The sequence below is a fragment of the Neopelma chrysocephalum genome, unplaced genomic scaffold, assembly GCF_003984885.1.
Source record: "Neopelma chrysocephalum unplaced genomic scaffold, ASM398488v2 Primary Assembly neopelma1_23, whole genome shotgun sequence".
Taxonomy (NCBI): domain Eukaryota; kingdom Metazoa; phylum Chordata; class Aves; order Passeriformes; family Pipridae; genus Neopelma; species Neopelma chrysocephalum.
This window is the reverse complement of record NW_020897691.1, coordinates 6354152-6373455: the sequence shown is the minus strand read 5'-3', so window position 1 is coordinate 6373455 and position 19304 is coordinate 6354152. Positions and strand designations below refer to the sequence as shown.

The window sequence follows — 19304 nt, the reverse complement described above, 5'->3', positions numbered from 1 at the left end:
GCTTAACTAAGGGTACTGAGTCTACAACTAAGGTCTGAAATGCCACCAGGGAGCTGGCTACACCCCTGGTGGTGCCAAGATTTGCCAGGCAGCTGCCTGTGTGAGCTGCTGGTCCCTGTTCATAGACAGATTGCTGCTCTGTGGGTAGCTTGGCAGCTGCCTACTCAAGACCAGGACACCAGCCTTCTTTGGTGGGCATCCTAACCCACTGGCAAGAGCAAGTGGCGCATGAAATACTTTGCAAAACCCTGCAACCCCAAGGCACATGTTTGACCTGCAGAAGGTAGAGGGGTTCACACACAGTCTGCTCCTCCAGACACAGATAGCTTCTTGCTTCTCCCATTTTCAGTCCTCCACGCACTTTTTGAGGTAGCCACCACAGCACATGCTTGAGGTGCTGGCAGAAGAGAGAGGCCTGTGCAAGCAAGAAACGTGGTCTGTATATGAGAAGCATGGGAGGTCTGGCATGCAGGACCTTCAGTCTGTACATCCCAGGAAAAATGAAAAAACAGTAAATAAAGCTGTCTGCTTGTTTTGGCTCAGGTGACTGGAGTTTGAAACTAGGTCGTGTGAATTAGCATAATTTCATTTCCATCACTGTCTTTTATAAGCTGTAAAGTTCATGCTGTATCTCATATGACTTACAATCTTTATAAGCTTCATTTTTGATCTCTTTTTAAACTGTGATATATCCATGCTATTTTTAGTTTTGCAGACTATTTTTGGATAATATCTACAGGATATGGTCTTTTTTTTAGCTAGTCTTACAACCAAAACTCTCCTTCTCTTATACCTTGATTGCTGCAACATCTTTTCTCTGGCCGTGAGATACATACACATTTACCTTGTGTCCGCATACATATTCACAGGGCTGCTGCAAAAGTTGTTATCTTTGCTTGCTATTTTGTCACCCCTTTCCACTGATCTTCTTATCTCAGTGGGAGAATTACTCAACCCAATTTGTGTAGTCCATGCTGATGGTATTACTCTGTACATACAGATGGACTTCTTTACATACACACACAGTGGATGGGGCGACTTTGCTTCGCCCCAGGTTGCAGCAGGAAGGAGTGCACCCCTCAGGTCTCACTGCAAATGAGCCGCAGGCCATTGAATCACTGGTAGTGGCTGTTTGTTTCCAGCACTACCTTTCCTGGTGTCCCAAGGCCCCATTGATGTCTCATCAAGGATATGCACCACCCCTGTGATGGGCAGGAAAGTGAGGAGCCCTGGGGAAAGGCAGCTACAGGGTGCCAGAATAGATGTATTGCCACCCCCAGAGCAAATTCCTCCTATCAGAAGCCCGATTGCTGTGATCTCCAAGTTGCCTCAAGAAACAGGTTTTCAAGGGGAGCCTCTAGGACAAAGAACCTGATTTTCATTAGTATAATCCATGATGGGCCACTCAAGCAATCTGCAAATTCAGGTACCCCAGAGCCACTTCTTCCCTGGTAGATCCTACATAGACTCTTCCTCCTTCATCAGCTCTCCTGCTGCTGAGATGTGTGAGTTATCTCTGGGGCTTATTTTAAGGAACAGTATGGTACTGATCTGCAGTTTTTCTGAGGTGTATGCCATATATGTGGAAATACTGTAAAGCTGCTCTCAACAAGCACAGATTGAGTTTCCCCTAATTTTAAACCATCGAACACAGCTGCTTGTCTTTGCTTTCAAAGCCTTTCAAGCCTATCCCCTTTCTTTCCATGCCAAAATACAAGGTGAAATCCCACCCTCAAGGAGATGCCCCATATTGCCCCATACTCAGATTTTGTCCCTTAAACTTTGCGCTCTTTATAATGCTGCCTTTCACTTTCAGGAGATGCACCAGGGAACATCTGCTTCCCAAAAGCTCCTTAGACCGTCTGCAGCCATCTGGCAGTGGCAAGGCTGCGGGTGTCCAGCTGCCCCTTGGGCTGGCCAGGCAGTGATACTGCAGTGATACTGCATTTCTAAATGGGGATGACATTAAGTGGTATTCGCGTACTGCTCAATTTCTCTGCATGCTGCAAACAAGATTAACTCAGATTTTAGAAAGGAAAATAGACATATATAGGCTATGAGTTCATGCAGATGTTTGTACAGATTGCTTAGGAAGTGAGGATCCCAACCCTCATAAAAATAACAAAAGAAAATATTCTAGATTATTTTGGTGAATTCTGGCCTCTTATTGTCACACAGAATTTGCCTTGCAGGCTATTCTAGGGCATCAATCTATTTTGTCTTAAGACAGTAGTTTCTTTCTTCCCCAACCATATTCTAGTATTTTTATTATACAAAACAAAAGAGTTTAGACATTTGTGCTAGAAAAGGGTACTGTTATAACAATGCAGAGGTAATCATCTGCACCTATTGTGCAGACAGCATAAAGATATTTCATAATAGAACAGCAATTCCAAATAAAAACTGGAAGAAATTTAGCAGTGTAAGCCACTTCTCTATCAACACAAGTAGGGATTTTGCCAGTACAAATGAGTTTGCTTACAAAACATCACAGCTCTTACTGCAATTATTATTCTAGGAAAACTAGTAGATCCAGACTGCCTACAAAAACATGACTGCAGCAGCCACCAATACCCTGAGGACTTACTACACCAAAGTCAGTCCAGTTGTAGCTTTTGAATTCATTGAAAGTTATTCCAAGAATGACTTTGTCCCACCGGACTGGATTTCCTTTCATAACAGGGTGTAAAATCACATATTCCAGGAAATATGTAAAAAGTAAAATTTTTTTTATGGTTGGGGGAGGGACTATGCAGTGACACTGAATCGTTTCTGTATTGCTGCAGGAATTCTGCCCCTCCAGTAAGTATACAACCTCCCACCAGGGTGCTGTCCTCCTTATGAGGCTTATGAGATCTTTACAGCTCCAGGTGGCCTCTTTTTCCCTCCTAGATAGCGCAACTAGGCCTCACAGCCAACACAACAGTTAACCAGAACTTTTTTTAGCTTGATAAATATATCTGAGTGAAGGCATTGTGTGGTGTGTGTGAATCCAAGTGGGGCCGAGGTGTGAGCTGGGCAGCAATGCAGCCCAGGGCTGAGGCAGCCGTGTGTTGGGCAGGAGCAGCTCACTCCCTCCCAGCACATAAGCAGTGGAAGCTTACAGCATGTAGGGCACAGCCGTGTAAATCCCTCTCAGCTACATGACTTCCCAGTCCCATGGTTTGGTTTCCATCCAGGGCTCAGGTGGCCTCTCAAGGGGGCATGCCAGGTTACCTGTGAATGGATGGCTTGGGCACCTGGCCCCACACTCAGCCTGGGCTCTTCTCCCTTTGTGAGGCTTATCTGGACTCTCTTATCTGTTCTCCTATGTTCTTGCTTTTCTAAGCCTGACAGAGAAATAAAAGTACCATTTTCCCTCCATCAGGAGAAACAAAGCTGTTTCTGGGTATTGAGGCAGCAAGACACGGAATGCTAATGTCAGTCAAGTTTGGATGTCACCACTGGCAAACTAAGCAGCTGGAATGGTGGTGGCTTTCCTAGGTATTTTAGCTACAGCAGTCCTTGGGAAGTTGGAATGGGAGAGTACAAACTACTGCCTTGCTCCCACCTCTGCTATGTCCCCCTCCTGCAATGGTGTTAGGACAGCATACCCAACTCTTAGGACAGCATACCCAACTCTTAGGACAGCATGCCCAACTCTCCATGATATTCTGCCAGCTCCCTGTAGCAGTTTGACCATTTCCATGTCCTCTTGAGTGTAAGCCAGCCCCACTTCTGGTCTTTTTTCCTTCATGTGGCAAAAGTCAGCTTTGCCAGTTCAGCTGGGGAGCCCAGAGAAATGTCTTTGGCTGGTCAGACCCAACCAAGTGCCCTAAAGTGCAACATTCCCTGGGTCCGCTCTACCAAGTACCACACAAGGGATTGGCATGTTTTGGTACCTTCACTTATGATTAACATTGACCCATTTTACTTTATATTGCAGTGGCCTAGGAAAGTGCCTACAGTCAGCGACTGGACCTCATCTTAGAGAGAAGTAAAAAATTAAAACTCATTTAATTCAGGCCCTTGCAGTTGTCAGTCAGAAGTTTTGCTTGCAGCTGAGTGATGTTCAGATGCCATAGGCAATATGGCCAACCTATGCAGTTTCACATGGTTCTGGCTTTGACTCTCATTGCTGTTTCATCCTAGGTTTGCGATGCTGCTCCATTGCCAGGGTGCACGTAGCTCCACAGGATCAATGGCGAGGAGAGCCTGTTTCACAGACTGGCTTCTGGCAGGTGTTTCACATGTGGTCAGCTCAGACCATTACTTGGCACTGAATGTGACTCAGAGTGTGTCCCTCGCTGCACTGGGCAGTGCATAGGCATGTGCATCTGGGCAAAACAGGTGCAAACCACTGCCATTCCTATGTGGAAATGACCCTGCTCAAGCACCGGGGGCTGTGTCACTTGAGGTGTTCTACCTCCATGAAGAATCGTGCCTTGGGCTTCTTTTCAGTCACCTGCTTGGGTGAAGGGGAGTTTGTTTTAATGTGTAAGGTTGAAAACTTCTGTGGTTTAGGAGTTGCTTCACATGCAGCTCAGCTGTCACAGCTCAGTAGCAGCTGCCTCCAGGGGAAGGGGAGAGTGGAAAGTGAAGCACAGACACCCTACAGCTGTAGGACTCTACTTGTGTGGCTTTGCTTTTTCCTGCTTTTGTAGAACAGTGCAAGATTTATGTATTTCAGTATCTGCCGTGTGCACATATTACTGATTTGTTAAAAGCCTGCTGGTTACTCCCCTTCATCTCTTGCACCCAACTACTCTTTATCCTAATTTGGTGTTTGGAAAAATCTTGTCACCCCAATTACATTAGCAGAAGGTGAAGGTAAACAAGAAGGAAACAAGAACAACAGCATATATCCCATGCTGGTAGATTACTTGTTCTTTTCCTGTGGAACAACTGTGGATGTTTTTCTTATTTAAAAAAAAAAAAAAAGAAAGAAAGAAAAAAACCCAACCAACCCCCAAACCTCTGGATAACTACCAGCTTCAGCTACACCAGCCATACCCAGCTGTATGCACGCAGCTGAGTGATGCCCTTCCAGAGCAGGGCACATTCCAGTCACTTGGCTCTTTGGGATTAACTGTCCCTTTCATCAAGTTGGCTTGGACTACTGTTGCTGTTGATCATGCAATGCAAATCTTCCTGAGAAAGACTCTCAGGCTATTGATTACAAAAAAAAGCCATTTTGACAACCATAACTAAAATACAAACCCTCAGTGTTGTGGGCAGTTGTTGCCATAGATAGGAACTGTGTTATTGATCACAGCCAGATATGAAAATATGCACCCTTTGCACCACATGACGTTGAATATCTAGTGTAGCAAGATGAAAGTTACCACTTATGCCAACTGGGGGAAAGAGCTCTGCCAGAATGTGGGAGGACATAATTTATCTAACATCCTACCTAACACTAAAGGCTGAGAACAACAAGCAGGAGGAGAATTACGACACTTCTGCTTGTGAAACATCATGCCTGAGAAGCAGAAGGGTGTGGATTTATCCCCACCTCACTTTAGGTGTCTAAATGAAGCATCTAAGTCAGGAGCACAGTTGTGCCAGGCACTTCTTCAGAAAGAGAAGTGGTTAAGATTTTAGGAGGGATAAATTGCTTTCTAGAGGCACCTCCCTCTCTCTCAACCACAGAACACCACACAGAGCTACACTCCTCACCTCCTCACTGGCTCCAGTGAGGGAACTGGGTGGCAGAAACACTGCCTGAAGGGAAGATACTGGTAGTTGTTTGGGACTGCTCTTAAGGAAGGGAAGGGGGAAATTCTAAGTGATTGGCTCAGGGTTTCTGTATGAGGGGACAGCCACAGCCAGCAGCAGTCAGCATGTACAGCAGATCCTGTTATCTCCTGCGCAGAGCTGTGCTTCAGAAGAAGGTTGTGCTGGTATAGTCCCCATGAGGTAAGAACCTCCTGTGATGCCAATCCCTAATCTATGCTGATTTACACTAGGATGAAAATATCCCCCAGAGGTTTTACACTAGTGAAAGGTCAGCCTGACTGGGACATCAGGGCGAACACATAAAGGAGTGAGTGAAATAGCAACTTTTCTCTCTGTGAGCTGGAGCTCTGTTCTAAAGATAAGACTCCTGAACTATTTATTGGGACAATTGTCTGTCCCCTCTGCATAAGAACAGGCTTACCTCCAAATGCTATCACTGTTAGAATAGGTATTGGACAGTTTTGAGGAGCCTTGGGCTCAGGCCAGGATTGCACTGTGCTAACAGAGAATTTAAAACTCAGCCCTGTCCCATATCCTCTGCCTTCCACAAGCTTGTTCACAGTGTGTTCCTTATTAATGCTTGTTATGAAAACTTCCCAAAACCCATGGGACTCCTGGGTGCCAGCAGATCTTACATTCATGTGAGCTGCACCAGTGTACAAGTTCAGTGCACTTCCTTGATGCCAACATGTGCAAAGGAAAAGTCACCTTTAACCTTCCCAGCAGACACTGCTTTCCTGGGGTGCAGGGGACACCCTGCAGGTACCCACTCCTTCCTTTCTGACCACAGAAAACCACTGCCAGCACGAAGGGAGAGCAGAGAGAGGGTGGCTGCAAGAAATATTTGGAAAAGTTCCAGTTATTGCAAGTACAACTCTGAAGAAAAAATGCGGGTGGTTCAGTAAACCTGGCATGGCCATCAATGACAAAGTGACAAAGGGCATTTTCCTGTTGGTCAGCCTCGAGCTTGGGAAGAAGGGCCATGTCAAAGCAGTGGAGGTGAAAGTCTGCATCACTATGAACATATGTAGAAAGCCAGTCCCCAAGAGATGATCAATGGTTTGGGAGGTCTGAGATGCTCCAGATGTATTGGCACAATTGACAGAGCTTACAGTCCTATTGGCTGACCCACACTCTCATCTGCTCCTTTCAAGAAGGAGGCTTTGCAGTTCAAAATACAAAAGAGCACTTTTATGTTGTGTTATGCACCTGACTGTCCGCCGTGGTCAACATACTGTTTTTAAAATAATAGGGTCCAGAAAAGGTAATATTAAAACTTTCAAAATACACATTTCTTTCCCCTAGTGAGAAAGGTAGCAGGCTCTATGGATGTGCAGTCATAACATGGATAATCAATAGTAGTTTTGTGCCTCCCCTTCCTCCTCTCTCTAGGAGCCTGTGTGCACCTTCCTCACTACTGCACTGGCACATGTGTTTTGGACAGACCTAGTGCTTGCTCAGGTAGGTCCCCACAGACACTTGTGCTGCCACAGCCAAGAGCATGGCATGCTGCAGTGCTGGGGCAGGGGCAGAGAGCAGTGAAGGGGCAGGGGTACAAATGCTGCACGGGGGCTCAGCAACGTGCCCTGGCTTGTTTCCTGTTGCCTTGGTGGAGGAAGCACCTGGGCTGGAGAAATGAGCTGTTTAACTGCTGCCCAAGATTAAAATTAAGAATGCCTCTGCAAAACTGGCAGCTGGAGAAATGGAAGAGGATTTTGTATTTTGCACCACTGTGAGAAAAAGGAGCAACCTTCCTTGAGGGCTGGGAGGCAGAGGTTCAAAGATTTGCCTCCCAGTTTGTGTAACTGGTGAGACACCCGCTTGTGTAAGACCGGAATTCAGGAACGCCTTCCTGGGACACCACCAGAAGCTGCTGTGAGGACAGGAGCATGGTCAGAGATGGGAATTGATCCCTTGGAGCACTGAGCCTCGCCTGGGTCCCTGCAGGCAGACATGTGGTAAAGGTTTTTTAGAAACTAAATAGATCTCATACCGAAAAGCAGCAACATTTGCTGCTGTCTTCCTCTGTGGGAAGCCTTTTTGGTCATGCCTCTGGTAATTAGCAACTTTCCTTTTAATTTCAGGACTTGGTCTGTTAATGGCCAGTTTGCAGTCAAATATTTTTGAGTCAGATTGTCCTTCAAGTTTGTCTTTTTCTGTCCTGTCCCCCTGTGGTGTTTATGGCAAGAAATCATAAGCTCTCTCATCCTTTGCTTTGCTGAAGTTTTTCCAATGTCTCACAGGACAGTCTGTTTATTCCCTGTAATTTTCCTGGACATGTCTTCACAGCACCTGTTCCAGTTTGAGTGCTTTCTGAAAATAGATCTAACTGGAATTGTATACAATATTCCAGATGAAGTTTCTCCAGTGCCTTTTTCACAATGCTATTAGCATTTACACCCCTTTTCTGTCTGATTTTTACTACACCATTTGACTCTATCTGTATAATTTAATCTTTGAATGATCTCTGTTATATCTATAACTTTTTGTGTACCAGCAACATCCTCCAGCTGTCCATTGTTGACAGATTTCATCGCATATCAGTCATGTTTCACAACAATCCTGGGGTTTTTTAGTATCTAAACTGTCAGTAAAAATATTGAAAATCCTAAGACTAATCTCTGTGGAACCCCCTCATCCCAGCATTCTTCCCTTAAGGCAGTTCCTCACTGCTTTACAGTTTGCCTACTAATCTCCATCTTCTCCAGTTTGCCTTTTAATCACTTAAGTTGTGGCACTGAATCAAATGCTTTACTGAAGTCCAATAGGTGAGACGTACCATGTTTCTTCTGCCAAAGCGACTGAGTTAATCACACCTAAAAACATAATTGCTTAGTCTGGCATGATGTAGTTTTAAAAGACCCATCTTGCATCTTATCCTGTTTCCCAGCTACTCATTGCATACAATTTGTAGTTACTCATTCCTCTAAAATTTTTTTCTAAAGCTCTTGATATGCAATTGGCAGATAATCTGGTGAGGACATGTTCCATAGACTTTCTCATAAATCGGATGTGGGATTTTTGTGTAATGGATCTAAATAATACTCTATGCCTACTTGTGCTTTCATCAGCTTTTAACGTGATCTGTTTTTAACTCTTAGCTTATCAGTCAGGTGAATGCTTGCTCGTGAAGGTGTAGGCAGATTCACTGACCTTATTCAGGACTTTCTGCAAAGGCTTTATGTGTTTTCATGTATTTTATGCTTTAGTTCTCAGGTTGTGCACTGTGTGAATGCTTTGTGCCTTCAGGCTCTTGGGAGAATGGGTTGTAAAATTTGTAAGGAGCTGTTTGGCTGACTGTAGAATATAAAATTAGTGTTTGAAAGGGGAGAGCAAAACAGACAGGGTAAATGAAGTGTTTCTCCTTGGAGTCACTCAAGTTTTTTGACAGCTGCAGTGTTGCAGGAGCAACTCAATGTCATGGGAACACAGGAATTTGTTTTCATCAGAGTTGCTTTCCCTGCCAAGCTGGCAGCAGCTATAGGTGAAGCCTTAACAGGGAAACACTTTCATACTGCCTGTGCTAGAAGGGGAGTTCTCCACCAGCGACTAAGTGACAGAATAGTCACCTTCATGTGACTTTCACCTTTTGATCCCTTTCCATCTCCTCCCTGCCCTTGTTGTGTTTTGTTTTGTTTTCTTGTCATTTCATAGCTACAGTAATGTAGTAACTTCATAGTGATCTTCTCAAGCTCTCTAAATATCTCTTCTTTATTCTCTACTTACCAAGACATTGGATGGCAGTGAACACATGGATGCTTGAGGATTTGCACATTGCAACGGCAGAACTCACAAGGTGAGAAAAACAAGTATTGTGTAATTCTCAGATTTCCAGCTTAGCAAAGATAAGGCTTCCTTCAATCCTCAAACTGTTTCCTACAACCATTCTGAGGATCATCCCCACAGCCTGCTCTGAGTTATGGGATATTCTGGAGGAAGTTAACTTCTGTCTTTGATCCTGCATCAAGCTTCTGTCATTTATGAGCCCAGCATCTAGTGAGCTCTCTACCAGTAGGTGATCCACTGTGTTTTGCCCAGCACGGGGAGGGGAGGGAGATTCCTTGAGGTTAAGCATGTAACTTAACAATCCTAGTGGGACACAGACCAAGATAAGAGCTAGAGGGGATGCTGATGGTCAGCCTAGTGATAGTGTTTGCACTTATGCAAGTGTTGGAGGGTGTGTTCCCCAGACATGTGGGGAAACAGCAAAGAAAATACCTATTTGCAAGGGTGAAGGGGAGGTCAGTGAGATTGAGCATTGCAATTATTTGCTAGTATGGACCCCTTCACTGTTCTCTCTATACAGTTCGATCCAGGCACTAACAAGCTGGAAAAGATAGCCACAGCCCTGTGGATTTAGAAATACACTGGAACACTCTCTGCTTTTTAAATTCCATTTCAAAATTACTGCAAACAGACTAAAATTTCTCTGCCATGGGTATTTATGGGATGCTCAAAGCACAATAATTCATGTCTTGAAGTGTGCTGTCTACTTGTACTTGAGATATTGCTGTCAGACATCTAGTCTAATCCACTTCTCACACTGCCAGGTACATAAGGCAGATGTCTGTCATCACCAACCAGTTTTGTCCCAGACCAGTCCCTGTTAAAGTTGCTGACTTGCGATGTTGCTGCTTTAGTCATTGCTGTGTTTCCTCGTGTTCTTCGCTGTCTCTTCTTTCCTCTTCATGTTGAAATAGGGCTTGTTGAAGGACCTGGTTATCTGGCACTCTCAAAACATGGCCAAGGTCAATCTGTTTTCTCCACTGTACTGTTTGTACAGCTGTGGGTAATCACGCAGGCTCTGAAATCTCAGCATTCCTTTGGCTCTCTGACTGCTTTATGATCACTGTCCCCCCGCAGGCATCCGCACTGAAAGCACTTTGATTTCTGGGGAATAGACATGTTCTTCCAAGACTTCAACTTGTACAGGTGTATGTGAAATGTATATTTAATAACAGTGGCTCAAGAGCTTACAGGGAAGCTTACTGTTGATGCTGATAACTTCCATATGGGATGTATACTTGTCATGGAAACAAAGAAATTATTCTACCCATTTTGATATCATATTCTTAGACCAGTGAGTAGAGACATGCATGTTATGTATAGATAGCCTCAAAAGACCCATGCTACAAGCTTATCCTATGTTGTGAATTACCCTTACATAGCCCATGGTAAATTTAGAAACCATTAACAGAGGCATATAACATTTAAAAGGAATTTGGATTAATGTTTCAGTTATTATAGTTTTCTAAACAAGTATTGATTCTCTGGGATTTGTTGGAATAAATAGATTTTTCTGGAGGATAGAAAATAAAACCTTCATGCTGACTTTTTAAAGGTGAGGTTATAAATGCATATCAAACCTTTATTAAGTTCACTCTCTGGGGCCTTTGCACTGTCACAGAACTATAAAATGGTCAGTCTGTAATGAGCACAGTTTTACTATGATTTCAGTTTTCCAGGTCAGAGCTGATCATAGAGCACAGCAGTCAGGAAGAGCAGGGCCTGAATTTTGGAGACACTTGATCCAGTAACAGACCATGTCCAAGTCACAGCATGGGAAGTTTCAGTGAGGAGGTTTTCAGTCCTCAGCATCTTCAAGGTCGTCACCCATGACCCAAAATTACATTATTAGACTAATACTCTTGACGAAGTCATGTCTAGCTCATTTTGAATGGACAAAGGTCTGTAACACTACTGTACTTCATCTACTTGTCTTCAATTCTTTGTTTTGATGCAGCTCTGTATAGGGGCTGCATTAAAACCCTCCCCTGAGACCTAGCATAAAAATTCTGTTTTCTGTGCCTGGAGCAACAAAGATTTACCTTTCTGCAGAGTATCAGAAGACTCATAAACCCCCTGTAGCACAGGGGCAGCAGCCTGTTAGTGCGATGCCATGCCAAGACCTTGTTTCTAGAGCACCCAGGTACACAAAGGCAGAACTAACTCTGTAATAGCATTTAAACAACAAGGTGAAACCTGTCAGTACTGGTCATTGTGACCCTGTGGAGCAGAAGAAACTTGGATGAAAACAGCCTCTAGATGTGGGAAGGTATAAAGCTATGTAGGAAGGTAGATGGAAGACCACCAACAAAATTTCAAGCAAAGGCTTCTTCAGTACAAATCTGTAACTGGTATCTCCTGCTCTTGACCCCTCATAATATGGTTAGCTTAACCAATGCCAATTCAAAAGGCAAATGGCCATTCTCTGTGACCAAGTTGGTCATGTATCAGTCCCCTTTCCCTTCCTCCTCAGGCCTGGAAGGCCCCGTGTACCAGATAGAACCCTTCTCCCCATCCCTGTAGGCATCAAGGTTCCTGGGTGCTGGGCTGACTTCTCCCTTCCTTACCAACCTTGAAGGTCTCAGGCACCCAGCCAGCCAGGTTGTGATAACACCATCACAGTACAGGCAAGTGTAGCAGAACACAGACCACGATCTATAAAATCAAGAAGTTACAACATCTGAGTGGGACTTGGACCACAACTGCTGCTGGAAAGCGAAACCCATGATCTCCCAGTGGCCAGGGACGCCTCTACTATCTATCATCTGCTTCCTCCAACATTTGAGTGAGTGACTCATATTCTTATATATGTTTTTATTCTATATTATGATTGTCATGGATACTGCAAGCAAAGTATTAAGATTGACCTATTCTGCAGAGGGTCCAGGTGTTAGGAATGATGCCTCAGAGCTTTTTGGGTTTTTTAACTTTTGTAGATTTTAGAAGTAGATGTGTAGTGAATGTAGATTTTAATGTAGCTGTATTGTATCCCTTACCCTGTAGCATAGTGTTTACACATACCCAACCTTACTATCCCATCTCATATCAATCCCTCTAAATTCCGTTACCTTTTCAAGGTAGAATTGTAGAAAAACACCCTAAGGCCTGGACCAGAAGATATCACACAGATACAGCGACCTTTAAGCCCAGAACTCTGGAGGAACTCCAAGGACTGTACATGCTTTGAAGAAGATGAAGATGAGAAAGAAAGGGTCCCAAATGCCCCCAGTCTCAATTCCCAAAGGGGTGTGTCAGGGGGCAGAACGGGGCAGAACCAGGGGTGGACAGATCCGGGATTGGATGGACCTTATTATAATATCATAGAGCCACTGTCTGGGTGAGCCCATGGTATGTATTCCTCTAGGCCTACGGACTCATTAAAGGACCTGCTCTCTTTATCGTATCTTCTACACTAAATCGGCCTGGAGTCTTTTCCTCTGCGGTCTTTTAAACCAGAAGCTAACCTGTGATACAAACTTCATGCTGTGCTGCTCAGAAAATGGTGATATGCTGATTCTGGTTATAAAAATCCTGTTCTGGTTGCAAAATTTTATGCTATGCTGATCATAAAATTCTGTTTAAAAAAATAAAGCTTTAATTGTAACTACAGCTTAGTGCCATTATCATTCTACCCAGCATCCCCATAGTGTTAGGTAACAAAACACCTTTTACAGAAAATCTGTTCTGGCCCAGCTGGGAATAAATCACTTAGAAGAAGCCCCATACAAATACCTGGTACTAGGTATTTGTATGTAGCTAGCTACATAAAAATAGATGTAGCCATTTTTTCAGGAAAGGAAGCAGATTTGTTCTGGTGTAAGTATATCAAATAGCTCATTCTCCAGTCTAATAAAAAGCAACAGGTGGCTCTTCAGCTCTGCATTGTGGTAAGGGTCTGCTAACTGGAATGGCCAACTGTCCAACCACAGAAAAAACAGAGTCTGACAAAGTCACAGAAAGTCCCTGAGACCAGCGGTGCCAGCAAAGTGTATGCTCAGGGGGCACTTGTTAATCTCCTTTTTTCCCCAACAATCACCGCAGCCTTCCCACATGCACCAGCCACTATTGTTAGTGCTGCAGAAGCCAGAAAGCTTTGCACTGTAGCAAAGCATTGTAGGAGGGATGGGTATTTAGTTTGTTTCTTTATCCTGCAGAACAAGGGGAGCTTCTTGTTGGGGTTTGGAGTCTGTCACTGGGAGTGGTTAATATGAGGTGCACAGGATAGCTTATGCAAAGAAGGTTCCCCTAACCTGTCATTTCTTGTGTGGGTGTGTTTTGCCCTGGAGCAACCTTAACTGCTTTTTTAACAGAACTTTTTGGTGGGAATTGTTAGGAAAGTATTTCTCTAACTACCTGAGCCTTGCTGTGTTTTTTTGGCCCTACCTATACCGCAGCATAAAATATTCTGTACATTGGGAATTCTCAAGACTTGATAGTCATCTCAATGGCACCCAATTTAAAGAGAATTATTCCTGATTTACATTGGCATGAATAAGGGTTTTCCATACATAATGTAATATTTTGCCTCTCTCAGATGTAGACATAAAGACCATTCTCAGACTCTTTCTTATAGAGGGTTAACTGCAGATGAATCAGATTAATTCATTTGCCAAGAGCCATTACCTCCAAACTGCAGCATCGGAGAGGACCAAGAGAGTAAAGGAGAATATGCATTTGGCACTGCAGGGGTCCAGGGGGGTACTGAGTGCTGTAGGAACCAAAGAGCACCTGAGACTCCTCAGGGTTCATACAGTTCAGATGAGAGACTTATATATGCATTAAAAAAAAAAGCAAGTTCTGCTGTTATGTGATTTGATTTACCATTTTTGATGAGAGCCACACCTTCAGGCTCCCTCACTTTTCTGACTCCCACAGCTGAAGGAAACGTTTTAGGGCTTTTTTTGTTTGCAGCTCTTACTCTACCAGCATCTTTTCCAAAACTACAACACACTGTAACTTTAGACCTTTTCCCTGTCCTACCTCTGTGGCAGAAAAGCCCAGTGTTTAATAGACCAAGCCAGTCTGGAGCAGCTAGAAATACAAAGGATCATATCATTTCAGTTAGAATTTGCAAGGGGCTCAGACACAGAGAGGGGTATGGGAGAGATGAAGGAGAAAGGTTAATCTCTACACTTCACTTCTACTGCATTAGGGGTGTTGGTGTGATGCAAAATAAAGATATTCTCACCTTGAATTCCTCCAAAGCAATTCTTTCATGTGGTTGCCTCAGTAGAATGAAATCTTTATGAAATAGCCAGCATACCCACCCAGACATAAGCCAGGCACTAACTGTTCATGTTTAAAAACAAACATTCCCCATGGGTACATTATTCATAGCCGGTCATTTGCCAGTTTTCCCTTGGAAGATATAAACTAAACATTAGGAATAAAGGCAATGCATAGTTTGGTCTCTTTATTTTTTTCTGAACTGGATGTTGCAGCAAACCTGTAGGTTCTCTCTGTCCTCTTTTCCACTGGCTTATTTACAAGTCAGCTAATTCCATGGTGCATTCCCAAAGTCTTCCTGCTGATCCACTCAAACGTTGCACCATGGTGTATTAGCATTTAGATCTTGCCACTTACAAGATTCAAATCCCAAATTCAACCAGAAGAAAAATTTTCACAGCTTTCAAACATTATTCCAGGGAAAGAGGAAATCATCTTCCCGATCCATCCTGCCACTACTATGGGCATCTCTGTTGCCTGAGAAACATAACAGGTTGTTATAACAACTAGAGCACCAGCTGACCTCCCTCTTCTTTTCGTCAACCAGCTGCAAAACTCCTTGCTCATGTAACAGTCTCAAATTGAACATCTGACCCCAGTTTATGCAATTCCCCTGTGACTGTTTCGTAAGCTTTTTGTCACTTCACTTCACTCCACTCAATTGTTTGTTGAAAGCACTCTCAGTTACACTGGCTAATGTGAACGTTTCGGTCTGATAGAGAGCCCTGTGGCTAAGCCCTCCATCTCCAAGGCAACCTCACAACCTTGCTCTAAGAGTACGTCATGTCATGAGATAAAATGAAAACCAAAAGGATAAGCAGAGATAATTCCAGCTCTAACTATCCATAATGCTATTGCTGTAGTAGAAACTTCAGGAGACATTCCCAGGCTGGGAACATGGGAGAGCACCACAAAGATAGCATTTGTCTCTAAAGCTATACAAGCCATACAGGGGCACGAAGGGGCACTGTGATGCTGCCAGGGAACCCAGGGATCTTAAACAGTTTGCATAGAGTTATATTGGAATGACTGAGGGCAGCAAGACATGGTGATTTCATGTGTCTGACAAATCACCTGGGTCTTACCTCTGTTCAGCTCCATTACTTGAAGCTGTAGGTGTTGAAGCAGCTTCACTAGTGTGGTCCTTGAGTTGGACTCACCACCACTCCTCTGTCTGCCCTTCACAGAGTTCAGCTGAGTCAGTGTTAGACTTGGGCTTTTCCAGAGAAAGAAAGATTCATTCTCCACTCCCTTGAGTGCCATTTCAAGGTGGTCTCTGCTGATAGTAGTGCAGCAGACCAAAAGTCTCATTAAAGAACATTGTGTAGGAGTGTGACTAAAGTAGGTCATTGCCCAAAGGGGCAGACTTCAGGGATAAAATGAATGAAGAAGTTCCGACCCCCTACAGTGGTTGTTTTCAATTGGTTTGCCCACTCAGAAAGGCACAGATCATATCCGGTCCACCTTCTCTGTCCTCACCACTGTGAGTCTTAAAAAACACTTTTTTTCCATGTGAAGGCTGAGTTACCAACCTTGTCTTAGGATCTGGAGCACAGTCATTCACAACCCATGTGCAACATCTCAGCGTGACCTTAAGTCTCTGAGAAAACCTTGTTGGTTTGTTGTTAGTTTGGGGGGCGGGGTTTGCCCTACTCTAAATCCTTGCACCTCCTTTCTGTTACCATTTACTCCCTCAAAATGTTGCTATTCCACCTTCACACTTGTGGAGATGCAGGTGCCATTGTCTTCAGGGATAAAAAACACATAACTGGAAGGGGAAGGAGAAGGGTTTAATTATCAACTAGAAGAAAGGGAAAAATATTGCAAATAACCTGTTGCCAAAGTGGTTTAACACTGCCACATTTAAACGGATTATATCAGGAAAAAAACCCCAACCAGTTCGTATTTACAACATCTCAAGGATGTCAAGCAAGTTGTTGAGTATCTCTGTGCACGTGCAAAGTGTCACTGGTCCAACAGAAATCAGCGGAAGACCAAACCTCCACACCCTAAAATTGGCTGAAAATTCTCCACTGCTGGGAAACATTCAAATGCCAGTGCTCTTTCCACTCTCCTGCAACATCAACATAACCAAAACAACTCTGCTTTTTGGCCAAAGAGCTGCCAAGAACAGGGAAATAGCACAATTAAAAAAAAAAAAAAAAGTCTGTGTTTCCAAAAGCAGTTTTGTACATCTTCTAAAACAAAAGGCTGTGCCCGAATGTGTGCAGCGATAACACTGACACAAATCATTTCATGTCCTGATTTTGCTACTTAGAAAGCAGAAAACTCCTGTGCAGCTGGTGGAGCAGCAATCAAGCTGTTGCACAACTCAATATGCAGATCAGGCCTGAGGAAATTCTGCTGGGATCCTCTTTGTCCTCTGCTTTTCAAGTGTGATTGAAATCTGTTTTCTCAGATTAGGAAATTGGAGAGAGGTTTTATGTTACGCTTCTGAATAATTTTGAACACTGCATGACAGTCGTGTTCTCAGTGTTTGGAAATACCAGGTTTTAGCAACTCCTGCTTGGCTGCCTGGAGACTGTTTAAAGCTCACTGTCAAAGTTTTACTCCTCTACTATCTGACTTAGGTGGTTTATTGTCCTCCTGAATCTGTTGCCAGATTCACCTGGTATTCAAGTTTGCTAAAAGCTGTATTTGTTTATTTGTTAAACACAAAGGCCTGAGCCAGGGCTGGTGTCCCTGCTCTTTCTGAGCTCCCTAAGGCTGGGCTCTGCTAACTTTGGACTCTGAAGCATTCGCATCTCACAACTGGGCTTATCTGGTTTCTAGCAAGGTGCAAGTTCCACCCAAATTTTTTTCTCTACTCAGGATGTTTATAATCACTCCTGGAGGCTCTTTCCCTCTGTCAAATCAGATCAACCAATTGACCAACAGATTAAAAAATTATTAAGGGTGGGGAGGAAGGACAGGCACACACGCACACCCACACACAAAGGCTGTGAGCACTCCGCCTTTGTGCTCATATGAGCTTTGTTTCCTTGGGAATCCAGCTACTAAAACAGGCAACAGCTGTGACAAGCAATGAGATCTAGCAGCAGAGCAGCATGACTGATGATTTGGAAACCTTTAGGTTTGGGAATTTGCAACACCCCTCCCTATCTTAAACACGTAAGAGGAACGTATCAGGATGCATGTATAGGAAAGCATGAACTCAGTGGGGCAAGCAGACTTTTTGTAGCTCATCATCATAAGAACTGAAGTGTCATCAAGTGTGGGGAGATTCTTACAGCATGCATCCATCTCCCTCATGCTCAAACCTGCCATGTCTCCTGTGAACACTCACACTAAATCCCTAGCAGAGGAAACATAATTTTTACCAGGCCTGACTAAACATAGGTTGCAAATAACCTGGGTTCAGGAATTTGCCTCCCCTGTGGCGGCAGCTACATTTGCTGCTTCTCAAATATCTTTTCCAGGTATCAGGTGGCTTCGCTATCAGATCTTTTCAGTACACAGTCAGTATCTCCAGTTTCCAGGTCCCATCTCAGTGTCAGTTCGCATCCTCCCTGGCCTTCTTCACCTGGCATACCACGTGGCTGGGCACTAAGGGGAGTATCCTGGCACTTGGTGCAGCGCTGTGGATATGCTCCTGGTTCACCTTGTGTGGAAGGAAAGCACCTTGGCCCCGACATGCCAGGAAAGAAAGGGGCAGTAATGAGAAAGGAGAGGACAGGCAGTACGGAGAGGAGAGGACACAGTCTTAAGGTGTGCCAGGGGAGGTTTAAGTCGGACATCAGGAGGAATATCTTCACAGAAAGAGCGATTAGATATTGGAATGGGCTGCCCAGAGAGGTGGTGGAGTCACCGTCCCTGGAAGTGTTTAAGGAAAGATTAGATGTGGCATTGAGTGCCATGGTCTATAGTTGGCATAGTGGTGTTCGGTCATAGGTTGGACTCGATGATCCCTAAGGTCTTTTCCAACTTAACTGATTCTGTGAAAGCACCGTGGTTGGTCCTTATATGCCAGGACAGAAAGGGGCAGTAAGGAGACAGGCGGGGGGTGAGGGGAGGGCGACGTGACAACCGCTTTGTACGGGTCCGGGCCGAGCAATGTCGTTGGGTTTGGCGGATCCAAGGCGAGGAATGCCGACTTCCCGGTGGCGGGACACGCCGGAGGCAGCGCAGAGGCGCGAAGGGCACCCGTGCCTGCCCTACCCCGCTCCCACTGCGCCGCCGCCCCGCCCAGCACTACATGTCCCGTCGTGCCGTGGGCGCCGAGGCCCTATTGCGGAGTCGCACGCTAGCTGCCCCGGAGTCGCCTGCGCGGAAGCACGGCCCGCCTTCGGTGCTACCCCGATTTCGCGGTCAGCAACGCCCGAATCACCCCCCGCCCCGCCACTGCTCCCTCATCGCGCCTCTCGCACCGCGGTCGGCGGGCCGGCGACCTGCGGCTCTGTGGCGTCTTGCCGTCAGGCACCCGCGGGGCGCCCCGCCGTGGCGCCCCGCCGTGGCGCGGGCTGGGCGGGGGCGGCGGGCGGGCGGCGGGGCGCTGGGCGCGCGCAGGACGGCAAGACGCCACAGAGCCGCAGGTCGCCGGCCCGCCGACCGCG

General features: G+C 45.0%; 1 protein-coding gene and 1 long non-coding RNA gene across 2 annotated transcripts in view; both read left to right on the top strand.

Moving 5' to 3' along the window:
• The first annotated feature begins 3782 nt into the window (after positions 1–3782).
• Positions 3783–9514, top strand: LOC113968689. Its single transcript, XR_003534609.1, has 3 exons — positions 3783–5898; positions 7111–7179; positions 9449–9514. It is a non-coding gene; the product is annotated as an uncharacterized LOC113968689 (long non-coding RNA).
• A 9290-nt stretch (positions 9515–18804) lies between these two features.
• The window catches only part of TSNAX (translin associated factor X), a 31185-nt gene continuing 30685 nt past the window's right edge, over positions 18805–19304 (top strand). The window contains exon 1 of the mRNA XM_027683387.1: positions 18805–19167. Within this exon, the coding sequence (XP_027539188.1) occupies positions 18805–19167 (363 nt within the window). The remainder of the gene's footprint in view (positions 19168–19304) is intronic.